This window comes from Stomoxys calcitrans, chromosome 2, assembly GCF_963082655.1.
Source record: "Stomoxys calcitrans chromosome 2, idStoCalc2.1, whole genome shotgun sequence".
Taxonomy (NCBI): domain Eukaryota; kingdom Metazoa; phylum Arthropoda; class Insecta; order Diptera; family Muscidae; genus Stomoxys; species Stomoxys calcitrans.
Genome location: NC_081553.1, coordinates 137,736,776 through 137,763,552, shown reverse-complemented (window position 1 = coordinate 137,763,552; position 26,777 = coordinate 137,736,776). Strand labels below are relative to the sequence as shown.

At 37.8% G+C, this 26,777-nt stretch overlaps 2 protein-coding genes across 3 annotated transcripts; both read left to right on the top strand.

Annotated features, from left to right (window-relative positions):
* The first annotated feature begins 1,522 nt into the window (after positions 1–1,522).
* Positions 1,523–15,688, top strand: LOC106090039 (telomerase-binding protein EST1A). Of its 2 annotated transcripts, XM_013256082.2 has the most exons (12): positions 1,524–2,473; positions 2,644–3,150; positions 3,278–3,580; positions 3,640–3,701; positions 3,790–3,935; positions 4,020–4,137; positions 4,199–4,294; positions 4,414–5,020; positions 14,350–14,500; positions 14,562–14,712; positions 14,787–14,923; positions 15,010–15,688. In XM_013256082.2, the coding sequence occupies exons 1-12, from the start codon at positions 1,715–1,717 to the stop codon at positions 15,141–15,143; spliced, it is 3,171 nt and encodes a 1,056-aa protein (XP_013111536.2). In that variant the 5' UTR covers positions 1,524–1,714; the 3' UTR covers positions 15,144–15,688. The 2 variants fall into 2 exon arrangements, with proteins under 2 accessions (XP_059218180.1, XP_013111536.2); XM_059362197.1 differs by lacking the exons at positions 14,787–14,923; positions 15,010–15,688 and having other exon boundaries at positions 1,523–2,473; positions 14,551–14,633.
* Positions 15,689–23,310: 7,622 nt separating this feature from the next.
* On the top strand, positions 23,311–24,205 carry LOC106089209 (N-alpha-acetyltransferase 40). Its single transcript, XM_013255005.2, has 2 exons — positions 23,311–23,810; positions 23,876–24,205. The coding sequence occupies exons 1-2, from the start codon at positions 23,431–23,433 to the stop codon at positions 24,111–24,113; spliced, it is 618 nt and encodes a 205-aa protein (XP_013110459.1). The 5' UTR covers positions 23,311–23,430; the 3' UTR covers positions 24,114–24,205.
* The last annotated feature ends 2,572 nt before the right edge of the window (positions 24,206–26,777 follow it).

The window sequence follows — 26,777 nt, the reverse complement described above, 5'->3', positions numbered from 1 at the left end:
ATAAGTAGATTTGCTCACAAAATCTGATTGAAAAATATGAGATTTCCGAAATCTCTTCGCAAATCTAGATTTGCCTCAAGTGAAAACATGGTTTAAATGACATTCACAATCGTAAATGCGTATACATAAATGTACGTATCACGCACAACCAAACGTAGCTTTTGAAAACAGTTGCATATTTTGGTACTTTTGTGGAATGGCTGAATACAATGGAATGGCGTTTATTTGGGATTTAAAAATAAATCCTACAAAAATGAGATTTATTTTTGTATGGTAAAACCTGCAAAAAAGCACAGGGTTAACCACGTAAATCTCGAAATGGCCATAAATCCGGATTTAGTGGCCAATGCAAACGTACTTTAAGCCTAGATCCTTTAAATTTAAATTCAATGAATTATTTATAATTTACAACATAACATGCCAATTAATGTGAAAACACATGTTATTGACGGTTACTATCTTGAAACAATAAAAAATCTCAATGATAACATAGTACTTTTGTTAACAATTTTTCATAAGTAATCAGGAAATGTCCTATTGAATGAAATGAGCAAGTTTCAAAATCTCTTATCTAAATGAAGTAATTATGAAAAAATTTCGCTAAAAGCGAATAGTGTACAGGTAATGGCAATTGTCCAACAACTAAATATTGAGTGCACTAGCTGTCAAATCAGTGATAAGTGCAACTCTGATTTTGTGTATGTTACCAGTTCGCGCTACTTTTGGTTCTTTGTGTGTGTTATGGTTCTCACGGTACATTACCTGGTAATTATGTCACCCTTAATTTGAGATCGTCCCCAAATTTATAATGAAACGATATTTTAGTTTAGAATGAAAAACGGCGGGAACACATTGTTAGCATTGGAGATTTATTTCGACTTCATTGAATAAAAATCCAATGTTTTCACGTTTATTACACCACATTATAATTTTATTTGTACATAAAATGGCTTATTTTTGATAAATGCAAAATTTATCATCCAAATAGTGTGGCAGATTGGTTAAACAAATGTATCGTTTTTTGTCACCATGTGTTTGCGAGCGAAAATTTGACTAGAGCTATTTGACTATTATGTCACCCTGTATAGTTATCATCAATGTTACTACCAGCCGCATTTGTCCTGCCCACCAGTTTCATAATAGGAATCTGTGGTACACCAAATAGAAGGTGTTGATCTCCCTTTTAATTTGGTATATGCATTTTTTGGAAAGAAACCCACTTATGGCTTCCAGATTGGATTTTGTGTCCTGCATTCTAGTTTTGAAACAAATCTGGATGTTTGTTCTACGAAAAACAATTCTGGGGTATGTGTGGTACACCAAATTAAAGATATTGATCTCCCCTTTAATTTGGTATACGCACTTTTCTGAACGAAGATTGGAATTGGACAGTTTAATATTCTGGCGACAGTAGCTATAAACGCTTGATAATTTCCGTACATGCTGAGTGTTTTGTGTTAGTGTCACCCTGTATTGCTTCCATCTTGCGAGTTATCGTTGTGGTTATCGTTGTTAACTTCATGCAGAAAAAAAAAGAAACTGAAAGTGGTGGACCAACTACCGAGCAGTGTCATCAACATAGTGCTGTGCCATTCTCGATTAAAAACGGCCCGCAACCACAAATACTCCAAAAATTGTTCGCGTAATTCTTAAAATTGCAGAAGGTTTAACAACAAAAAAAGATAAATGCGGTTGATGGCGTTGTGTTTAAAATATGAATCGAAAGACACGAGAACAAAATGATATTTCCATAATCATTGGAAACTTGCCCAAACGACTCCAGGACAAAATCATCATACGCGAGGGAAGCAGCGAATCAAGTGCAAATACAACAGACACATCAAACAAAACAGACGGTATCAGAAGCAATGTTTCCGAGGGGAATGATGGATTATTGCAGGCACATAGATCAGGAGATGCCAACGAAAAGGGGCCACCGCCAGTGGACAGTGAAGTGACAGCCATTGACTACTTTTTGCGCTTGCCTGCCAGTATTGTCGAAGGAGAACGCAAAGAAATTGCCAATAACCCTGTCTTGGATTCCAGCGGGGCATTGGAAAACGCATTGCCTATAAAAATGAAGCAAATATGTAATATGGATACTGAGCAAATTACGGGAAATGCATCGCTCATAAAAATTAATCAAAAGGATAATGTGGACGCTGAGCCAAATATTTCTGTGCCTGGATTAATACGTCTCAATGCCGAAAATGTAAAAAAACTGAACGAAGGGCGACCAACGACGTCGTCAAATGCACACGGCGCCCGTAATTACGAACGACGAAATAGACACCAGACGAGACAGGATGTTTTAGCTTTGTCAAAAATTGGAATACCCATGTCGCCAGTGAGACAGCTTCAGAAGGTTAATCATCCCAATTGGTTTAAAGCATTAGATGGTGAAATAAGCAAAAAGTTACCTCCGATGTTTGAGGCACTACAGAAGTTAATAAATAACAATCAAGTTATCGAGGTATTATACACAAATGAATTTTGTGATTTGAAATACATAGGTTTAAATGAGATATTTCCTTTATGAAACTGTCAAATAATCCTATTTTAAGCTTCATACCGTTTTGTAAATAAGGCCGGTATTGTATAAATGCAATATTTAATTTTAAACATTATTTTCTATTTTTTCAGAACTGGGAAAGTGTTTGTTCACTACGAATAGAGCTACAACAGATTTTGATACAACTATTGTTAACGAACCTAAAATTTTGTTGCGAAGAAAAAGTCGATTCCTTTTTTTGGAAAATACTTTTTTACAACGTGCGAGAGCATTTGAAGCGGCTACAGCATGAAATGCAGGCGGTGGAATGCATACGCGTTATTATTGACGAAGGTATTGACTTCTACGATCGAATTATTAAAAAATTGCAAGACAAATACCTTTCTGAGAACACGAATTCAGACTTTTTGCAAAACGGCATATATTCATCACAACGCTCGCTGCAAAAACTAGAGTTTATTGCAAAAGTAATGACCCAGAAATTGCTGATAAGTTTAGGTGATCTCTGGCGCTACAAAATCAAGGACTCCCAAGGACAGGATTATACAGAAGCAGAGAAATACTATCGGAATGCTCAAGCCCTGGTTCCAGCAAACGGTGTTCCCTATAATCAGTTAGCTATAGTAGCAATACTCAATGTAAGTTTAATCATTTTCCTAAATGCCAAAGTTGTTTTGTTTATATGCATTGTACAAAATGCTCCATTCATCCCGTTTGGCAAAAAAAAAAAATCATCCAAATGATAACTCATTTCGTATATTCCAGCGTAAAAAATTTGATGCCATATACTTCCATATGCGTAGCTTAATGTCTTCCAATGCCGTCTATTCATCCAAGGAGTCTCTCTTAGTCTTATTTGATGAGCTACGGAAAAAGTATGAGGAAACGGAATTAAAGTCATCGCCAGTGCATTGCAATAACCATAACGCTCAATCTAAAAACATGCGCAAAGAAGTGTGGATATGCCCCAATGGCACGAGGTTATACCGCACAGATTCTAATGGCAATAATAATTATAAATTTGCCATTAGCGAAGAAAAACGTTTCAAAGAAATGTCATCAGAGGAGGTAGGCATATACAGTTAGCTATTTACACACGCTATTAATAACCACGTTTGCTTTCCTAGTTGTTGAGGCGTATTACTTCATTGTATCTGTACATCATTGGAAAACTTTTTAATGGCATTGGGTATGTTTTAAAAATAAAATAAAAATATGCTGTAATATAATTCTTATAATAATCATACCAACAAATTCACAATTCGCAAACTTTTTAGAATGGAAACTATTGTAGAACACCAGCGAAAGTTATTCATGCAATTAAGTGTTTTGTTAGAAATGGGAAAAATTGCATTAACGCGAGCAAGACTTTTAAAAATGCTGACACTGAACATATTTGTGATAGAACACAATTTAAATAAAGGTATTTAGAACAATATGATTTTCAAATATATATATATGATTGTCAGTATCGAGAAATAACCTTACTTGCTTGCTTGTTTCTTAGAAACCCGACGATACCACGCATTTAACTTCTGCAATCAGTTTTTAGGTTTGATGCTTCGTAAAACTTATTCGTTGCTGAAAGTCTCAAATGGAAATCTGAAAGACCTCGATGATGAAAAGTATAAATTCTTAGAATTTTCATTGCAATGAACATAAGTAAGATATGAATTATATTTTCAGATTCGTAGATTTAACCACAGTTCTTCAGTATACAAGAATATATGCATTGTGGTTAAAACACCATGTTGACATTTGGGAACCCTTAAAAAATGAAGAGTAAATATATTATATTATCATATAATATAATTTCTAATATTTTACTTAATGTTAAAATCTTTAAATCTAATAGTATCCTAAAAATTACTAACAAAATAATTTTTTCAACTCTTGACTAGGCACATATATGTGAGCTGTTGGTTCGAACTTGAAAAACTTATTCATTTACTTAAGAACGATCATTTAACTGACATTTCTGACGACAATGTTAAGTTCGAAGAAGATATATTTTTAGCTGGGTTTACACCAACAAACTCTTTTATTCCCAAGCTGCGTGATGGACAAATATCAGACGAAAGTTTACAACTCAATGCACGCTTAAAGGCGCTGCAAAATTTTGGACTCTTTTATGAGGAAAACAAGGCCCGTTTGAAGAACATTGAAACATCACATTTTGTAAACGAAGTATTGAATTCGGATATTAAGCAGGCGTTGGATGATTTGCAAAGTAGTCAATCAATAAACTCCACGCTAAAAATTAAAAGTCTTGATGGCAATGATAATGACTTAAATTGTAACATTGATGGTGATGTTTACGATGACGAAAATAATGACGAGAATATGGTTGTCAATGGAGATGCTCTGCAGGTCAAAAATTGTAACAGCCCCCTAAAAAGCCATCCTAATGTAAAACTAGAAAATGAGCAGTTATCACAATTATCGAAGTTGAAAAAGGAATTGGAAGCAAAATCACAAGTTAAAAATATGTATTCCAATAAATTAGAGGTAAGAGCCATATGTAATCAATAATCAATCAAGTGTGAGCCTGACAGATAGGGGCTGGATAACGGATAGTACTAATGAAGAGCAGTGCTTCCAACAATTAACTAGCAAATTAGGTGGTAAAAATATGGAAAGGGTTAAAAAGGAAACATTTTGAGTAAAAAGAGTTAAAAAGGCAATAACATTGATTTTTGAAAACGTTGCAAGTTAATTATAATTACATAACTCTGCAATAAAATTTAAATTTGTCCAAAAATAACAAGAAAAATTGCACAGAGGAGACAAAAAGAGACGACACGTGTATCGGCGCTCGAAAAGTAACCAAACAAGAGGGGGAAGTTCCCCTCTTCAGGACATTTTTAAACATTTTCGGCTTGCTACAACTTGTAATCCTTTCATTTAAGGTGTAAGTGTAAAGTCTAAATGAAGTTTCATGTTACTTTCATGCGCCAAATTGAAAAAGGACGACACAAATTCAAGCAAAAAAAGTTTAATATAATTTCGTACTTTTTGCCATTATCTTTGCCTTCATCGTTGTTCGTTTTCTTGAACCAATTTGTCATAGCTCTTTCCATATTTTCGTTGGCTGTTATCATAGGGATAACTACCAAACCAATGGTTGCCCAACTCATTTATTAGTGGATGATTTTATTTTATTATTAATAAAATCTCCATTAGGTTCTAATTCAAAGTATCTTCGAAAAATGGTCGAATGGTTCGCTGGAGTGCAGTTTCTGGGCTATCACATCCTTCATCAGCAGCGGATTTGATTTGACTTGAGTATAATTTACCCAATCAAAATTTGCTCTTATAATCAGAGAAAAGCTAAAGATATTCACCTTATTCCCGTTGTCGACGGCGAAAATCGACAGCAGTCGTAGTTTAAGGCGAATTTCACATTTCGTGGTATTCTGTAACTTATTTGTCTTCGATAATTCGATAATAGAAAGATATTGTGATAAATAAAAATATAATATAAAAGTAGGTTCCATACTCTTTCGACAAACAGGCACGATGTTATTTAGAATGCAATTAACTTACATGTCAATTGTTTTCGTCAAATTTGACAATCGAATTCGACTTATGTAGTACCAAAAATGTAAACGAATATTCGTCTTCGACAACCATAGTACCATTTTGTAAAAATTTGGACATTCGACTACGCCATCGCCAACCGGAATAATGGCGATTATCAAACTTATTTGTGTAATAATTATTAAAAAAAACTGCGATTCACTATGAAAAATGCATTTGTTCTTGTCACAAGCAGCTGGGATATTATAAGCATGCACAATCCAATGGCAGCCGGCTGTATGTACCGGATTGACCCGATGAAATCCTTCAACGGCAAGGGCAGCCGCCTCAGTGTACAACACACTGCTACAACAACAACAAGTATGCAGTTTTGAACATAAAAATATTCGTCTATTTGCGCTTTCTTTTTTGGTCTTACAATCTTTTTATTCAAAGAATAGCACAGCAAAGAACTTTCAAAAGTAAGACAAAATGTGTGATGTTGCTGTGCTATTCTTTGAATAGAAAGCATTGAACGAAATGGTCTATAGCCGGACGGTATCCTGCAATGGAATCTGCAGGATATTTAAGGAAGTACTTCGAAAGCAGCAGCTAGTGAAGCATCTAAGGAGGAATCGTCCACACCGCAAGTGTCCAGTGTCCTGAGAAGATTGGCTCCATAAGCTCATCATGACAAGATCTAACGAATCTTGTGAGGATGAACTCCTGTGGGATTTGACATGGTTCTTAAAAAAGGACCACGGGTGCGGGAAATGGGAGACACAGAGCCTGTATTCTAAATGTTTTTCTTCTGTCAGTGAGCACTGAAGATTCGGAAGTAGCCCGCCTTGAAATAAATAAGTCTCATTACTTACTGACTTCCCTAAATATGGCACGCGACTCAGAGATGCCGCCTTCAAACCGTAAGATGCTGGTTGAAGCCGCTTCTGTAGGGAAGAAGAGCCTCATTGTAGGAAGTGATGCTAATGCAAATCACCAGATATGGGGAAGTTCGGCGATCTGTAATAAAGGGGATATACCGACCTTTATTACCAGGAATAATCAGGATGTACTAGATATTACCTTTGTATCGGAAGATATAAGCTCAAGAATATGAGACTGGGAAGTGTTGGATGACCACGGCTTCTCTGATCATCATTATATTAGTTTCAGCCTCGGGGAAAATACTGCAAAAGTGGTCCCTCGGCTAAAGAGAAGAAAGGCGAATTTGGATAAATTTCGGCAAAAATTCTGCACGTATATCCCTTCTAGGCCAGAAAAGGAAGTGGAAACTACGTATATATGTACTAGTGCCAAGCCAAGGGGCAAACGCGACCGCCATGGTGGACCCCAGTGCTGGTTGATCTAAGGAAGGACTGCAGAAAACTTCAACAGAGCGAAAGCCATAAGAGCACCACACAATTTGGACATCTATAAGGCTGAGCTAAGAAAATATATAAGGTGAGCTGATAAAGGCTCAGAAGAAATCCTGGGTAGAATTCTGCAACTCCGTGGAGGATACATCTGAGGCCTGTAGGCTAAGAAAGATTCTGTCCTCGAGATCTATTACGGTGGGGTATATTTAGAAGTCAGAGAATGTATGGACCATGTCTATAGAGGAAGCCCTATAATTACTCTTTGATACACATTTCCCGGGAAATTCTCCAACGGACAACGTGGCGCCAGAAGAGGTTGTCACTGGTATGCATTCGTCGGAGCTTATTAGGGAAATTGTGTCTGGGCCAAAATCCTTTTGGGCGTTAAGAAGTTTCAACTTCTTTAAGTCGCCATTTACAGAAAGCTCAAAATACCTGTGTGTCATGCTGGACAGGAAATTGAACTTTAAATTCAACTTTTAGGAAAGGGCAAAAAAGGCAACTCTCGCCCTATACATTTTCAAGAGAGCCATTGGCAAAAGTCATGGATTGAATATGTGCTGCAATTGTCAGACCTATAATGCTATATGGTTGTTGTTGTAGCAGTTTATTGTGTTCTATCTTGCATCTGCTTGATTCTGTTGAGTTTCAAGAACCAGAAACTGCGACTAAGATGGGGTGCGTCCAGAGGGATCTGGGTTTGAGTCGAGTGAGTCTGGATGGGCAGTTAAACAGGTGACGTGCGTCGTGTGGCCCCTAGTCACAATCGGACCATACATCACTATCACATGGCATGCAAAGCAGTTGTTGTGCTGTGCAGTCTTCAAAATCCATGTTGATGATCGGCGAATAGAAATTCTCCTACAAGGCTTGGGAGGAGTAATGCCTCAAGCGTCTTTGTTACTGATGAGAGAAGGGAGATCGGTCTGTACGACTACCCCAAACTCGGCCTTTTCCAGGCTTCAGTAACGGGATCACTCTGCCCATTTTCCAGACATCGGCAACTATAAACACTATAGACAGGTTGAGGACAGTAGTAAGCTACTCAACTCCAGATAAATCCAGATTCTTCAGCATCAGTGTAGACATTCCGTCGGGGCCCAACGCCGTGGATGATTTGTTACCATGGATTATGATGGCTGTCCATCGGCTCGAAGACCACGGACTCTGCGAATGGCTCTCCTCCTTGCCCTGTCACTCTCGGGATGCACAATATATTGACGGTTGAACAACCTGGCGCATCTCTTCGGATAAGTTAAGGTTACGTTGCCAAAAGTGACTGAGCTCCTGTCATCCCGTCTACCGGGGTTCGAGAGTGACCTAACAGTAAACCACAGCTTATCTAAACCGGTGCCTAAGTAACATTTCTCCAAGTGTTCCAGCCACAAATTCCGCCTATGATCGTTGACTACCCTGTTTATTTCCATATTCAGCCCGCTGATTCCAGGGCCGGTGGAGTCCGTACAACGAATCCCATCACGCTCGTCTGCGAGTACCATTGCCTGCGCCGGGAAATTGGGCCGTACTTGGGGTATTCGACCGGCTGGTATAAAGCGAGCGGCTGCTGCGTTAATTATGTCTCGGAATTTGCTCTCAGCAACTAGCACCCGAGGGAGGTGGCAGTACACTGAAGCGGCGATTGGTGTACTCTCTGAAGCCAGCCCAAATTATGGGGAGGTCGTCTGACCCCAAAGAGATAACGGCTTGCCTGGATACGTCACTCAGGGGATCAGGGCATGCTATGGAAATGTCTGGCGAGCTGCTACACCTCCTCACAATTCTAGTGGGGGCATCATGCTAAACAGCCTTCTATCTACTCAGCCAATGCTATGCCAAGCTGGTCGTTATCTAGGGGAGAGTGCCATGAAATGTGATGCGTATTCAAGTCCCCTAGAACCAGACCATTATGTGCAGCTTGCACAGTTGTCACGGATACAATGTGCTACGTAAGGATCGCTCAAGGAATGGAGGTGGGGGAGTGGTGTTCGTGTACACCATTCCATGCTATATGGTGTTGTGGTCTGGTGGACGGCGCTTCAAAAGTCCACCTACTGTTCAATACTCAATTGGATCCAAAGGATGGCTTGTTTGTACATCACAGCCGCACTGAGGACGACACCATTTGATGCACTGAATTTAATGCTAAACCCAATGCCCCTGGACATTGTGGCGAGACAAATTGCTGCGACGACTACTCTGAGGCTAAGGGAGCTTTCCCTATGGTCATGAACATTCCACTAATGAACAAGAGCAAACTTCTCACATATCAATGAGTGCAGTCCGATTCAAGTTTTTAGCTCAATGGTAAGGGCCTCCTTTTATAGCCGAGTCCGAGCGGCATGAGGCAGTGCGACACCACTTTGGAGAGAAGTGTTACATGGCGTAGTACCTCACAAATGTTGCCAGCATTAAGAGGGGAAAACCACCGTTGAAATTTTTTTCTGATGGTTTCGCCAGGATTCGAACCCAGGTATTCAGCGTCATAGGCGGACATACCAACCTCTGCGCTACGGCGGCCTCCTCCCGACTGTGGCAGATATCTCATCAAGATGGCTGAAAAGTTAATGTTCACCTTTTCTGGGTGCCGGGCCCAGAGATTTCGTAGGGAATTGTAAAGCGGTCGAGCTTGCGAGACTAGGAACTATCTTACATATTCCAGGGAAACTGGTTTCTGTGGGTTTGCCTCTAGCGACATTTTAGCCAAGTTTTCAAAACAAGGCCCGAAGGACAACGAATGATAGATGGCCACAAAGAGGGAACTGTGAGCATTCCAAAACTATAAGGCCTAATCTAGACTTGAAGAGGTCTACTGCTTTGCTGTCTAGGCTAGAACAGACATTTCAGTCATTGTGTTCGTCATGACAGTTCACTGTCTAATCGAAAAACCAATAACTTTTGGAGAAGCTGAGAGGACACCGAGGAAGAAGAGACTATAGAACACCTTCTGTTGGTGTGTTCCGCACTAGCTGTCAGAAGGAGTTCCGCTTTAGGTTCTCATTTCTTTGAGAACCTGTCTGATTTAGCGGATGTGAACATTCGCAAATTGTTGAGCTTTTTAAAGCGATCTGAATGGTTCAACGGTCCTTGTGTCCGTCATGACAGGTCACTGTCTAATCGAAAAACAATTACTTTTGGACAAGCTGAGAAGACACCGAGGAAGAAGAGACTATAGAACACCTTCTGTTGGTGTGTTCCGCACTAGCTGTCAAAAGGAGTTCCGCTTTAGGTTCTCATTTCTTTGAGAACCTGTCTGATTTAGCGGATGTGAACATTCGCAAATTGTTGAGATTTTTAAAGCGATCTGAATGGTTCAACGGTAGGAACTAGAAGGCATCTTCAAACTTCTGTTCCTGTGTTATAACAATGAACGAAATCGGCTAAGTGAGTCTGATGGCAGATTGACACTTAAACCTATCCTATCCTCATATTCAATCCCCATTTCAAGCCTACGGTCCGTCTACATACTGCCCAACATCTTTGAGCCTTTTCGGTACGCTCCTGAATATGACACTTTCAATTCGCCATGTCGTATCGAGTATCATTGACACTCAGTATTTAAGCAAGAGCCAGTGCCACCAGGCCTCTAACTTTTGCAGTTATTCCGTATAGAGCATTCCACTATCCGCAACCTATGACGCGCCCGGAAGGTCCCACCTAAGCATCTCGTTGTTGTTGTACCAGTGTGTTGTACACCGAGGCGGCAGCCCTTGCCAATGAAGGATTTCATCGGGTCAATCCGGTACGTACAACAGATTGCCATGGGATTGAAGCTTCTCGTGATATCGAAGAACCTATGACGCGTCCGGTAGCTCCCACCTAAGTTTCTCGTTGTTGTTGTACCAGTGTGTTGTACACCGAGGCGGCAGCCCTTGCCGATGAAAGATTCCATCGGGTCAATCCGGTACGTACAACAGGCTGCCATGGGATTAAAGCTTCGCGTGATAACGAGAATAACAATCTATTAAATTATTTTGCCCAAGTTTTTTTCTGAGTAGTCTTCCGAATTTTGGCCAGTTGGTTTTCAACCTCATCGGATTGGCCGCTGGCTGCGCTCCATGGAGACCCTCCAATCCTGAACCTCATCGATTAGATTTTCCGAACATATTGTAACATCTAAAACCTACCTATTCTTATTAACAAAGGTAGGGGTGTTACCAATATTAAGTGTTATTATGTCGTTAGTATTCAAGAATTCTGCCAGGGCTTGGACGCTCTTATAAATGTTGTAGTACCTACCCCACGAAATATGTTGAGGTCGCAACGCACCCGATAAGTACCACATCTGTGTCTTTTGCCTTCCTCACCAGCCGTTGCAGCTCGGACGTGGGTGGCGGTGTCGGAGATTCGAATGGCAGATAAAGCGATGCCAGGTATGATCCACCATCTCCCTGTCTCATCCGACGTTGACAACTCTGGAAAAATATATTATTGCCTATCTTGTTCTTCCAAATCTTAAATAAATGTGCTTCTGGGGAGGTGATGATGATGGTGATGGGTTGACCCCCTGGTCGTTTGGCGGTATTAAATGCCCTGCCACGGCACCGCCTGATGGCTCAATATGAGGACTTGATCAATGCCCACCACAAAGGGAGTTTCTTCCTCCTTCTCCTCCCTGTGGAAAACCTTCCATTTCTCCAGGGCCATCTCTTGGTTTACGTTCCGTCGCGAATTCACCGCCATCATCCTTGATGAAGACCGTCGCCTTTGTGAGCTGGGGGATGTCGAGCTTTGCGCCCCAGGGAGTGTGGATACATCCAACGAGCTTTTTGAAGGCATTAATACATTCTGCTGACGCAAAGTGGAGCGTTAAGTTGTCCCTTCTATACTCGCAGTTGATTATCTACATGATCGAAAACACAGACCTATAGGAGGGGCGGACAACATGCTATGATCTGTTGGGTCTTTGGAGTCCATTTTGAGCCTACTCCAAAAGGCTTTAAAATGTTTTCTTTTTTCGTAATAGGTAGTACCTATTCCAAGATATGGAGTTTTTTTCTTTGAGGAGCGAAATGAAAACACGTCCGCTCCACTCGACGGTTACTCTTAATTAATAAGGGCCTCTAAGTGCCTTTTTATCTTTAGGCCATTTATACTAGGCAAACATGAAAAATTCGTCTATGCAAGTTGAAAAATGTGGACAAATATGAGGCGGCAGCCCTTGCCGATGAAGGACTTCATCAGGTCAATTCATTCATTCATTAATTTTTTTTTGTCAGACTTCGCCCACCCGGGCTTTACATTGATAGATTTAAAAATTTTCAAGTTATTATAATACAAAAATCAATATTAAAATCTAAAATAATACTATCCCTAAAATAAATAATTAACAAACTGATTGAGTGTAAAAAAATGGTTTCTTAAAAAATTAGTAACATAATCTAACGCACAATTATCCGTTCAAACACCAAGAAAAAACAGCAAATATGAGATATCATCAGTGATGGAAACGATTTCAATTAAGTTGCCTATGAGAAATGTTGGATAAGTTTAGACTTAAAAGTTTGTTGACATACTGAGATGTTTTTTAAGACTAGTAGGAAGTGTATTCCATAGTCTTGACAGGCGCATTACAAATGATCTTTCAAATACAACATGATTGAAACTTTCAATAAGAGTTTGAAAATTCCGGGTTGAATTCAAGAATTGAAAGTAAGGAAAAAGGTAACTGGGTTCGCGGTACTTAAGGACATTGAAGAAAAAGCCGATGTATCTAATATTGAGAAATTGCTCAAAGCAACATCCAAGTAATTGTTTCGCAAAGTATTCGTAGTCTCGTCTACAACGACAACCAGAAACAAACTGTAGTATGCTATGGAAACACTTTGAAGCTTAAGCAGATTAGTCCTATTGGATCCGGAATATACCTCAGCACCATACAATATATAAGGCATTAGCAACGAATGAGCCAGCATATATTTCATTTGTGTAGGTAAAATAACATTCAAATTGTAAAGCTTTTTAAGTGTAAAGCTTAGTTTGGAACAGATATGTGCAATGTGCAAGGCAAATACAATATCCGAATCAATTACAAAGCCCAATGAGGTATTAGTATCAGTCAATGTGACAACATTGTTTTGAACAATAATATTTTGAGGACAGTATTAATGACGTGAGCTAATGAATACCCCCCGTATTTTGTTTTACCAATGTTAATTGTTAAGTGATTGGACTGAGCCCATTGACAAACTCGTCCAATATCTTCATTAAGGTTCGAGATGCAACTTTCTAACGTACCAGAGTCTGTTGTACTTAACAACTGAAAATCATCGGCATTTATTGCTAGGTCTACATGTTGTACCCAAGAACGAACGTCATTAACATAGAGCATAAACAAAACTGGTCCCAAGACAGAACCTTGGGGTAAACCAGTAGAAATAGAATTAACACACGAAACACGATCATGGCAGACTACATACTGTGATCGATTTTACAAAAATGACATAAAAAGTCTACAAGAGGTATGTGACAAATTGAAATTGTTAAAGAGTTTATAAAAAAGAATGTCATGGTCAACCGAATCGGAAGCTCTGCTGAAACCAAGTGCGGAAAGAATACAGGGATTGCTTTATCAATAGAACGCCTGATCTCATCAGTAAGTTTGACCATAAGAGATGTGGTCCTGTGGTGTTTTCTAAAACCCGATTGACTAGGGTCAATCAATGTATGGCGATTAAGAAGATCCACTAATAATCCACTTATCCCCTAATTATTATTTCGAATGCCTTCGATAATGCTGTAAGAATGGAGATTGGACGATAATCAGTACCAGGGGGGAGTAACTCTAGCTAATTTCCATGCAATAGAAAAGATATTCGGTACGTACGACCGACTGCCATTGGATTAACATAGAAGGTGTTGTTCGTTCTGGTGTCAGGAATTGACATAGGATTTACCATTTGGATTTCTTTTATTTAACTGTATGTTTTCTTTTATTCAATTTAGGAAATTTTGAAATATGTTGACACTAAGCTATATATCGAAGTAAGGCCAAAGTATTTATTGCCGGATACAAATTGCTTCATTGACTGCCTAGAAGATTTCGAAAGAATTGTCAATGAATTCAAACGCTACACATTAATTGTACCATTAACAGGTAAGAAGAGACTGCACACAAACTATATTCTGCTATTGTTTTAACACTAGCGTATTTAAAGTTGTAAAGGAACTAGATGGTCTGTCAAAGGGTGTAAAAGTCGAATCCTTTCAAGAAATCGTCCAGAAACATCGTATACATCACTATGACGACGTGTCCACTAGGGCAAAGAAGTCTTTGGATTTTATAAAAACAGCAAAAAATCATGTGAAGTAAGTAAACGACATCAGTGACTTCTATTCCGTTCAAAATCCATTTAACGCGAGTAAATATGTTTTCGCCACAGATGTGCCACTACCAAAGGATCTATTATTAATGCCTCTCTTTTTGCATTGGTGAAGGAAGAACATGTTTCAAACGACGATAAAATCTTAGCAACTGCTGTGGCGATGTCGAAAACAATGAGTTGTGAAACAAGTAAAGGTAACACATTTCAACTTGGAAATAGTTTATCCCTATAAAATGTACACAAAAAAAATATTTGTTTTATTGTTGTTTTCTTCATACAGATGGCAAATGTTTAATTCAAACTGAGCTGGTTCTTATTACAACCGATCGCAATCTTCGTGTTAAAGCATTGTCGCGTAACTTGACAGTTAGTGAGCTACCGGAATTTATACAATGGGCCAAAGACTGCAACTAAGAAAAAATGAGTGCTTCAATTTTTGTATTCTTGTCTTGTTCTTAAACTGTAGCTGTATGAAATCAAAACATATTGTTAACATTTAAAAAAAAAACCCATCCCATCTGATGAAAAGTTTTCGAACATTTTTATATACACATATATATAAAAGTTTTTTACCTATATATATATATATACAAAGAAACAAGCACATACATTAACCCTAATGAGATCCATTTTCTCTTTAGATGTGCGTACATAAACATGGTCATGTATGCAGTAGTTAAAAAAGTTACCGCAAAGCAATGAAGACATTTTATAATGTAGTATTTATATATGTATAACTCATTTTAAAATTGATCTTTGTGGTAAATTTCAAAAAGTCGTAAAATATCGTTTATTTATCGTGTTTGGTACACCAAACCTTTAACCTTTTCCTTTGATAACAAGAAAGAGAAAATAAAATTTCCTTAGTCTTGTAAGAGTTCGTAAATGTTATTAGTGTATTGCAAATATTCTGTTTCGAAGTACATATAAGTTTTGTGTCTCCTTCTGCTAAATTGAATCAGTTATTTTACAAAATAATATATATCATAATTAAACAAAAAACCCATGATCTCAAACATTTCTCCCAAATTGAATCCTATTTGCGGGTGAATGATTAACTTACCTTCGCAGTAACTAAAATTTTTGTAAGCTGAGCCTGATTAAATTTGTTCGTGAGGAATCTGAAATGCGCATCAGATTCATGGTGAGCAGCAAAATCAACCGATTGCGGAAATTGATAAGGATTGTAATTTGCTACGAATAGTGGGAAGATGAAGTTTCGGTGTTGGCCCTCAGAAGGGTAAGTATGGACTATAGCTTATCTCAGAGGAGAGTCTGGTGGATGCTGCAAATTATTCTTTAGGAAATCCCTGCATCTAATTATATGGAAGTATGTGAATCATCCTTGGTCGTGCATTTTTTTAAGCTGCAGCCGGAAACAATCTTCGCTCTAAACATATTGTATATACAAGTCAAAGTATTGCGGTTTGGTTATATGTTCCGTATAGACTCACAAACGCCTGAACCGATTGGGACAGTATGGGCGCCAAATGAGAGATATTTGGGAGTATATATTTGTGAATCGTATACTAATACCAAGAAGCAAGCATCTGGGGGTCACCCCATCCCAAAAAACTCCAGCGGAACATGTAGGCCAATCAGAACTATTTGGATCTTAAACGAAAGATCTTTGAGAGTACAGTATACACAACAAAAAAAAATTTGATTCAATCACGAAATTAATTGACCCGATAAATTTTTTTAATTGGAACCGCTTTAATCACGAAAATTATAACATCACTTGCAGTTTTTTAAAAATGTGAACAAATCTTCAATTAAAAAATTGGAGATTCAATTAAAAAATGATTGAAAATTTTTGAAATTTCCAATAAATTTTTTAATTGATCCAATTAGGTAAGGTTGAAAAGAGGGATAAAATATATATAATACAATTCAGATATAATTCCGCCCCATTCCACTATGGACATACACATAAGCCAGTAATCGGCTAGTTGTGCGCTCTAAAAAGAAAATTTAAGTTAGGAATTCCATGCAACTTACAAAATCCTTAATTATTTTCAAGGCACTCCCCTAAGTTGGTTAATGTCTGGTATGGTATATATATATATATATATATATATATATATATATATATATATATATATATATATATATATATATATATATATATATATATATATATATATATATATATATATATATATATATATATATATATATATATATATATATATATATATATATATATATATATATATATATATATATATATATATATATATATATATATATATATATATATATATATATATATATATATATATATATATATATAAAAAAAAATCACCCTTTATATATATATATATATATATATATATATATATATATATATATATATATATAGGGCGGCTTTCATCAGCCACCCTGTATATATATATATATATATATAAAGGGTGATTTTTTTGAGGTTAGGATTTTCATGCATTAGTATTTGACAGATCACGTCGAATTTCAGACATGGTGTCAAAGAGAAAGATGCTCAGTATGCTTTGACATTTCATCATGAATAGACTTACTAACGAGCAACGCTTGCAAATCATTGAATTTTATTACCAAAATTAGTGTTCGGTTCGAAATGTGTTCAAATTTTGACAAATTTTGTTCAGCGATGAGGCTCATTTCTGGTTGAATGGCTACGTAAATAAGCAAAATTGCCGCATTTGGAGTGAAGAGCAACCAGAAGCCGTTCAAGAACTGCCCATGCATCCCGAAAAATGCACTGTTTGGTGTGGTTTGTACGCTGGTGGAATCATTGGACCGTATTTTTTCAAAGATGCTGTTGGACGCAACGTTACGGTGAATGAACACATTTCGAACCGAACACTGATTTTGGTAATAAAATTCAATGATTTGCAAGCGTTGCTCGTTAGGAAGTCTATTCATGATGAAATGTCAAAGCATACTGAGCATCTTTCTCTTTGACACCATGTCTGAAATCCAACTTGATCTGTCAAATACTAATGCATGAAAATCCTAACCTCAAAAAAATCACCCTTTATATATATATATATACAGCGGTCAAAAAAAGTATTCATCATTCAATGTTTTTTTTTTTTAATAAGTCTACAAAAGACAATTGGAATAAAAACATATTAAACTAATGATGCAGTAGTGCTTGTGTGATATATATGTACACAATTTCATTGTTTTTAAAGAAAAAAATAGTATTTATTGGAACAAAAAGGGCCATTTTACAGCTGAACACAAAAAATTAAACAAAAAAAGTATTCATCATTGCAAAAAAACAAAAAAATAAATAACATAATTTAAAAAAATTAATACTTTGTTATTCGACCACCGCGTCTTATAACTTCTTTTAAACGGTTTGACATCGATTGGACTAATTTAGCGGTTATATTTTGGTCTATATTAGTCCATTCCTCCATTATCACCTGTTGCATTTGACTCTTGCTCGAAAAATTGCGCGTTCTCAATTTGCGTTCGAGATGTTCAATTGGGTTCAAGTCGAGACTTTGAGGAGGAGTTTTAATGACTTTGGGGCAGTTATACAGCATCCACATCTTGGTATTTAAAGCAGAATGTTTGGGGTCATTATCTTGATAATATTGAAAGTTATTACCAAGCCCAAGTTTTACAGCACTATCTTTTAAATTCCTCTTTAAAATGTCAATGTAATACTTATGATCCATTACTCCATTAATAATTTCAAGATTTCCCGCTCCTGAAGCCGCCATACACCCCCAAACCATTAAACCACCTCCACCATGTTTTACAGTAGCAACTGTGTTTCGTTCTTCAAGCTCTGTATTTGGTTTTCTGTACACTATGACCTTTCCATCGCACCCAAAAAGATTAAACTTGCTCTCGTCTGCAAAAATGACTGTTTTCCAAAATGATTCGGGCTGTTTTACATACATTTTTGCGAAGTTTAGCCTTTTCACTCGGTTTATTTTATTTATAAAGGGCTTCTTACGTGCAGTTCTTCCTCTGTAACTATGCCTTTTGAGTGTATTTCGAATTGTTTGTGTAGTAACTTCCTTCCCTAAATATTCCATAGTGTTTTTACGAAGAATGGTCGCATTTGTCTTCGGAGTTTTCTGAACTTGCCGCACTAGCCAACGCACATCTCCAACTGAAAGTGCTTTTGGTCGACCAGATCTTGGTTTATTGTCAACAGTTTTCGTTTCTGTCCACTTTCTGATGATGGATTGTATAGTAGATCGTGGTCTATTTAATATTTCACTGATAGTTTTTTGAGTTAAACCATTCCTGTGGTGTTTTATTATCAAAACTTTCACCTCATCAGAAACCTCGTTTTGCTTACGACCCATTTTGACAAAAACTATATTTTCAATGAAATTAAATATTTGCTGTCAAGGGCAAAGCCTCCTTTACTAAATAAAACAGAAAAGGGGGATTCCCAAATAATATTTGAATTTGACTTTGATGATAGCACATCAATGATGAATACTTTTTTTGTTCTGTTTTTGGTGTTATTATATAAAATTGCATTTTTTGCGCTAATTAAATTTATTTTTTGAATTTATTTTAAAACAGATTACGAAAAATAAACTATTGCATAAAACTGCATTATTTGTTTACTTTAAATTTTCTTCAATTACCCAAAATAAGTGAATTTATTATCAATTTTGCTAATGATGAATACTTTTTTTGACCGCTGTATATATATATATATATATATATATATATATATATATATATATATATATATATATTTCCCTTATTCCGATATGGTCCGGCACACAAACGTTGCGCATTTTGTCACCCTCAGAGAAGGCGTTAATCTCCTTACATTCGAAGACTGTTCGTGACCTAACCGTACTGGTTGTTATTGCCATTATGGCAACTACAATACACACACACAACCAAAACACATTGCCAGATAGTGCCCTTCTCGAGATAAGATTGTACTCAGCTGTTTCCGGTACATGGTAATTATGTCATGCTATTTGTCAAAATCTGTGATTAGTGCAACTCTGATTTTGTGTATGTTACTTGTTCGCTCCATGTTTCGTTGTTTGTGTGTTATCGTTAATATCACAGCTGTGATATTTTTCTAAAATCTTAGAAGGATGTTTATTTGATCTTATTTTTCAAACATATGTAAAAAGACAGTGTTATAATGATGAAAATACAAATATAAAACACATTTGTAAAAGATAAGTTCTAAAACAAAGTTTATATCTAAAACCACTTTGACATTCAATATACGACATTTGCCACTCAAGGTAATTTCGTTAGGGGTACATTTTTGTTATTGTACTAATGACGCTACCTCTTAGTTGTACCATGTGACAGATAGTGCATTTCGCGAGAAAAAATTGTACTCTGCTGTTTATGGTACACTCATGAAATAATGACCAGGTAGGGTACCGTAAACAGCTGAGTAAAATTTTTCTCCCGAAGTGCTCTATCTGTCAACGAGTTTTGGTTGTGTGTGTGTATTATAGTTAAGAACCTTAACACGCACAAACAATGGCGCCAACTAGTTGCGTACACAAAATCACAGTTGCACCAATCACTGATTTTGACAGATAGTGCACTTAATATTTTGTTGTTGGTCAACTGCCACTACCCTTATATAGCTTTATCTTGGGTACAGCTGCGAGCTACCGGTTGCGAATAGTGAACGTCTTGTGTCTTGTGAGAGACAGTTCTGTTTTCATTTTGCTCCAATAATTTTCTGGTTATTTACAATAAAATATAACAAAAGTTCATCACTGTTTGTCTATTTCCACGTGAAATTGTATCTGACACAATATCTGTTTGTTTTGAGAAAAACTGTCCTGTATATTATCAGATAAAAGCAAACATTTTATTTTGGTTTTGAATCAATTGAAATAAACAAAATCAGTGCAGTGCGGTACACACATACATACATAAAAAAGAAAAATACATTCTGTGCTCAACCCCAACAACAAAAATATTATGTCTCAGCTAAGTGAATCGTTTCAAGAGAAACTGATGGCTGACATTACATACGCCAACAATCAGCTTGAAGAAGAGCTGGTGGCTAAGTTAACGGGATCGTCAAAGAGGGAGAGAGATGATTCGTCAAATCCAGAGAGCAAAGCGAAAACACCTAAGCTGGCTCGATATGAAAGAGATATAATACATGAAATGGAAGTGCGTTTTGAGAGGCAGTGGACGATGTTCAAAGAAGCTCTTAAAGAAACTGAAGAGAGATTGAACACGTCCATGAATAAGAGATTTGAAGAAGTGGAACTGAAGCTGTTAAATTATGTAGATACACACATACAACGAATTGAGGCAAAGTCAAACGAAATAAATGAACGACTACTGAAAGCTGAAACTGAATGTGCAGAAATAGTTAGCATGAGAGAAGATATACAAAACCTTCGAGCCCATCTGGCAAAACAAGAAAACTTGGCGGTATCATGCGATCTTCGTGTTAATGGCATTCCTTGTTACCCGTCGGAGAATTTAGATCATATTTTTGACTGTATATGTAAGGCACTGAATGTAGCAACACCTCCATATAAGTCAATATATCGATTGAAAGGTAAAAGAGGAAACAATAGCCCTGATATAATTGTTCAACTTTTAACGCCATTCGTGAAAAACTATATCTTAAAGATGCTGGCACAGTTCAGGAAAAAATTTAATGTCAATTATGTTTACATCACATTGGTTTTGATTCCAATCAATGTGTATACATCAATAAAAATCTTACTTCGACGAATTTAAAATCTTGCAAACGGGTATTAAATTGAAAAGACAGAAAAAAATCACCTCGATCTACTCTTTTCGCGGCTTAATATATGCCAAGACTGCCCCCAACACTGAGCCAATTCATATTGCAAACGAGGTAGATTTTGACCAGTTTTTTCGTCATGCTATTGATACTGTTTAATGTCTTTCCAAACTATATTTTTTTCAAACCAATCTTTTGCATATTTTTTAATTTTTTTATTAGCGAAAATAGTAATACATATTTTAACGAATTCATTACAAAATTCTCCTTCATTTCAAATTCTCAAATTGAAAGCGTTGCCACTTCTAATAAATGTCTTTAACCAATAGTACTTTGGGTTCCAATAACGGATCATATTACATGATTAAAGTACTCTGTAGACAGAAAACTGGCCTGAATATCTGTCATATTAATGCACAAAGCCTGAAGAGGAAAATAGATGAATTTCGGCACAATTTCGAAATGTCTGGAGTTGACATAATATATGTGAGTGAAACCTGGTTTAATTCTTCTATTACTGTCAGCATAATAAGTGTTGAAGGATATAATGTATATAGAAATGATCGAAGCTCCCTTAGAGGTGGTGTGGCGTTATATGTAAAGAATAACTTACCCTGCAAAGTAATTTTTAAATCTGAACAAAATGAGAAAATTGAATCAATCTTTGTCGAGCTTGTTATTAATACCCGTAAAATTCTATTGGGTTGTGCATATAGACCAAATTGTCATATACCGTATGAATGTATTTTCGACACTATCCTTGATATTTCTGTGCACTACGATGATGTTATAATAGCCGGCGATCTCAATTCTAACCTTTTAAAGGAAAAAACACTTATTGAGTCGTTTAACTCCATGGGATTGTATGGGGTAAATACTACAATACCAACTCACTATACAACAACTTCGAACAGCCTGATTGACATATTTCTTGTTTCAAAATCTGATAATGTTCTACTATACGATCAGCTTAGTATGCCCTGTTTTTCTAAGCATGATCTCATATTTCTGACATATGATGCTGTGCACACACCAGAACAAAAACAGACAAGTTATTTTAACTTTAATAAAATAAATTATGATACACTTGCTTCTGAAATACACAACATTGATTGGAGTAAGATATATGACATTTATTCTACTGATGATCAGTTAACGTTTCTTAGTGAAAATCTATTGTATCTTCTTGACTGCACCGTACCTATTTGCACACCACGTCCTCGAAAAGCTCAGAACTGTTGGTTTAGTGAGTCAATTAAAAAATTAATTGACAAGAGAGATTTGGCTTACAGACGATGGAAACGTTTTAAATGCCCAATGCTCCATGAAGAATACCGAACACTCAGAACTGATGTAAATAAAACAATTAATCGCGCAAAAGCTGGCTATTACGCCAACAAATTCCGCCAGGCTACCGATTCCAAAAAAAAGTGGAAAACAATACGAGAAATTGTCACACAAATGTCATCCGACCACGGCTGCCATGGGATTGCACGGTAATTTGTGATGGCTGTCCAGCGGTACGGAGATAACGGATATACGAATATCTTCATTTCTAGCCTTTTCACTTCCGGGTCAATAAATTGACGTTTATCACCAGTATCGCCAGCATCAAAATTATATTGTTTCCCAAGCAAGCAAATAAAAAACCAACCAAAACAATCAGCTGTTTTGCTGCAAATTTTCACTGGAAGTCGCTCGCGTACTTTTGCTTGTTAATATTTTAAAGAGAGTAAAATGGCTCTCGCCTGCTAATTTTTTATGGAAATGTACGCGAACAGATCTAATAATCGTATTCACTTGGCTGCATGACTGCCTTCTTGGTGTATGTTGATTGCACCATATGAAATCAAGAAGAAGAAGATCTTCCATCTACAAGCAACCCTGTGCTATAAACAAAATTTTACCGCCTCGAACAATTTTGCCGCTCCATAATACACTAACATTTTTTTTCTAAGTTTATTATTTGTTAAGTATAATAAAATGACGAATTCAAATGTTAATAACGCAGCAGCACAACAACGAAGTGTAGAAAATGCTGCAAGATCCAAAAATCCGCTCGAGTCACAACCGGATTTCATGCAATTTTCTTCGCCTGCGGAAAATAGCCAAACGTTTAGTCTATATTGCAAAGCAAAATGTGATATGGACACGAAAACCTTAAAATGGGCTTTCAAGTTGGCAGAACGGAATGTGTCTCCCTTTTATAAGCAGCTTAGTATGGGATGGCAACCCAAAGTGAAGCAGAATGATCTCAACAAAGGTTGGGCACGATATTTGGTGGCTGTGGATAAAAACAAAATGCCCGTCGCCTATTCCATGTTTCGCTTCGATATGGATTATGGGCAGCCTGTGCTGTATTGGTATGTTGCATATGCTAAATTAAAGACAAGACCCTACATTAATTGTATCCCTTGAAATGTTTTAGCTATGAAATGCAAATCGAACCATCCGTGCAGAGACAAGGTCTGGGTAAACACATGATGTCAGCACTGGAAGAATGCGCAAAATATTGGAAGATGGATAAAGTAGTATTGACAGTTCTTAAAAATAATCAGAATGCCCAAGCATTTTTCAAATCCGTTGGTTATGTACTAGATGATTCTTCGCCAGATATTTTAGAAAAAGCAGACTATGAGATTCTAAGTAAATCCGTTACAAGTTAAAAACAAACCATACGAAAATTCCTCGATACATATAGCATAACACATTGAAGAAAGAAATACATAAATTTGATGTTGGAGAACTTTAAGGAAAACGTTATTGTTCGCTGCCTTTGGAGATTGCGTAAAATGTAGTAAAATGATAGAGGTAAACACTTAATAGAGCAACATTGAAGCGCGGATAAAGAAGGTAAACACGGTTAATAGAGCAAACATTATTGACGCACGGATAATACAGTTAAACCACAATAAATAGAGATCCAAAACTAAAAGCACAGCATAGATTACGACTTGGTAATGTTGATTATTTAATCGGCAAACCAACACGCTCTTTAAGAGGTTGGAATAATAAGAGGCCCATCGCATCCAGGTTTATTGAGACGCTTGGTGCATATGGTCCTAGGACTCACCGATAATAAGAGGGACTCCCTTAATTGGGTTCGGAAATTCGCTGAACGGCCCGCACCATAGGCTACACGGCTAGATTCGGAAACGGTACCGCAGTCAGCCAAAAGGATGCGGTCACTTGGGGGGCATCCCATGTCCAAAAGAACTAAGGTGAACAATAGTAATATGGGTCCCAGGACATGGTGATGGTAGTTGTCGACAAAGGGGAAGAACAGCGCTGCATACCTAGGAATAATTGGAGTGGGATAGTCAATGGACTGTCATCTGTATACTCCAATTTCCTTGCGCAATTACCTGGGTCTTCTCCAGTCTGCGACGATGCAGGTTGGTATCGGGACCGATAGAACGTAACTGCCTTCGGGGATCAACGCTTAATTGAGACGTATCGTTGCGGCCTAAAGAAGATTGGCGAGATCAGGCCAGGCGCAGAACTGGATTTAGTCAAGAAGGATGAAGGAAGCTATTCCTTCTCGACCAATGGCACACGCTTGGTTTACTAAGGATTCTCTCAGATCTTAAATCCATACTTGGGAGACTGAGGGATTGTAATCCCAATCTTTCAACCACTGACTGGAAGATTGGTAGATTGAATAAGGCTGATGGCGACCGTAGACATACAGTATTCATACTAAACTTCGGCTGTCTTGCAGACCTCAACAAGTCTGAAGGATTTGTATCCCACGGATTCAACAAGTTGAAACTGAAGGTTTATAGAAACGGTATGGTTGGGGATTCAGGCGATGACTCAGCAGTTGTTGCTGAACACTTGTCTGAGGAACTACCGACAGCATCTTTAAAGTCTGGCGGCAGGGGACAGGAGGTCCCCCTGTCACGATCGGAACAGTATAGAAAGGCGTCGAAACGGGACCCGACAAGCCCTGTGTAGGGTGGATCATTTGGTTGGATTGGATTCAAAGTGTGAGCCCGCGGGGAAGAACAGAACTCAAAAGGCACTTCGACGGCAGAAGCTAGTGAAGCATCGAAGGAGGAATCGCAAATATCCTGAGGAAGATAGGTTCCACACTTCCTCACCTGCCCCTGGATGCGTACGGAAGCTCATCATGACAAGATCTAACGAATCTTGTGAGGATGAACTCCTGGTGGAATTAGAAGACGAGGCTAACACAACAGTGTTGGAAGTTCTGAATCCTGACTATGGTCCGGTTTCTACAGATAAATCTCCAACATTCGCTAAGCACTGAAGATGGTGGCGGATATCTTCAGATTTCTTGCAGCGAAATATGAGGCAAGCTCGTTCAAGTAGACGTTCAACCTTTCGCAGATGTCATCAATGGGTGGGAGCCTGATGCCATGATCGTACAATCGCCCGCATATGATACGATCTCTATGCCGTTTGGAAGGGGTGGAATGGAGGATAGGTATAGGTTAAATAGTGCCGGAGATATCACCTCACCTTGGGGAACTCCCTGTTTCACTCTACGGTGTTTCGACTTCTTATCCCTAAATTCCACAAATGGCTGACGACGACGCAGATAATTCGCGACCCATCGTTTCAGGCCTAGCTGGAGGGACGTGTTGGCGATGTCCTCAAACAATTTGGCATGGTTGACCGTGTCGAATGCCTCCGATAGGTCCACTGCCACGAGGACTGTCCTATCACATGGCCTGGTCTGATTGAAGCCACGGCAAATGTGTGCGGTGATGGAAATAAAGGTCGGTTTATCCCCTTTATTACAAATCGCCAGAAGAAAAAGACTACTCTTTGCAAGAATATAGGCTCTGTGTCTTCTATTCCCCGTACCCTTAATTAGTTTAATTCATAGTTCCTGGATAAGAACCACGTTAAATCGTCCTGTCATCAGACCTTTAGTGCCGCCGAAGCGTCCTTACAATGGTGGAGATTTGTCTGTAGAAACCGGATCATAGTCAGGATTCAGAAATTCTACCACCGTTGTGTTAGCCTCTTCTTCTGACTACGCCAGGAGTTCATCCTCACAAGATTCGTTAGATCTTGTCATGATAAGCCCGATTGTGGCAGGGGAATTTTCAGTCTCCTGCAATCCGCCAGACCTTAGCGATGTGGTCGATAGTTCCTTAGGCAAGTGTTCAGCAACAACTGCTGAGTCGTCTCCTGATTCCCCAACCCCACCGCTTCTATAAACCTTCAGTTTCAACTTTTTGAAACTGTAGGATACAATGCGAGACAGTCGGAGTTTAGTGCGAATACCGCGTGCCTCCAGTCACCAACAAAGTCATTAACAATATATTATTGTCTCTGGAAGAAAAAGGTGCCCGGTA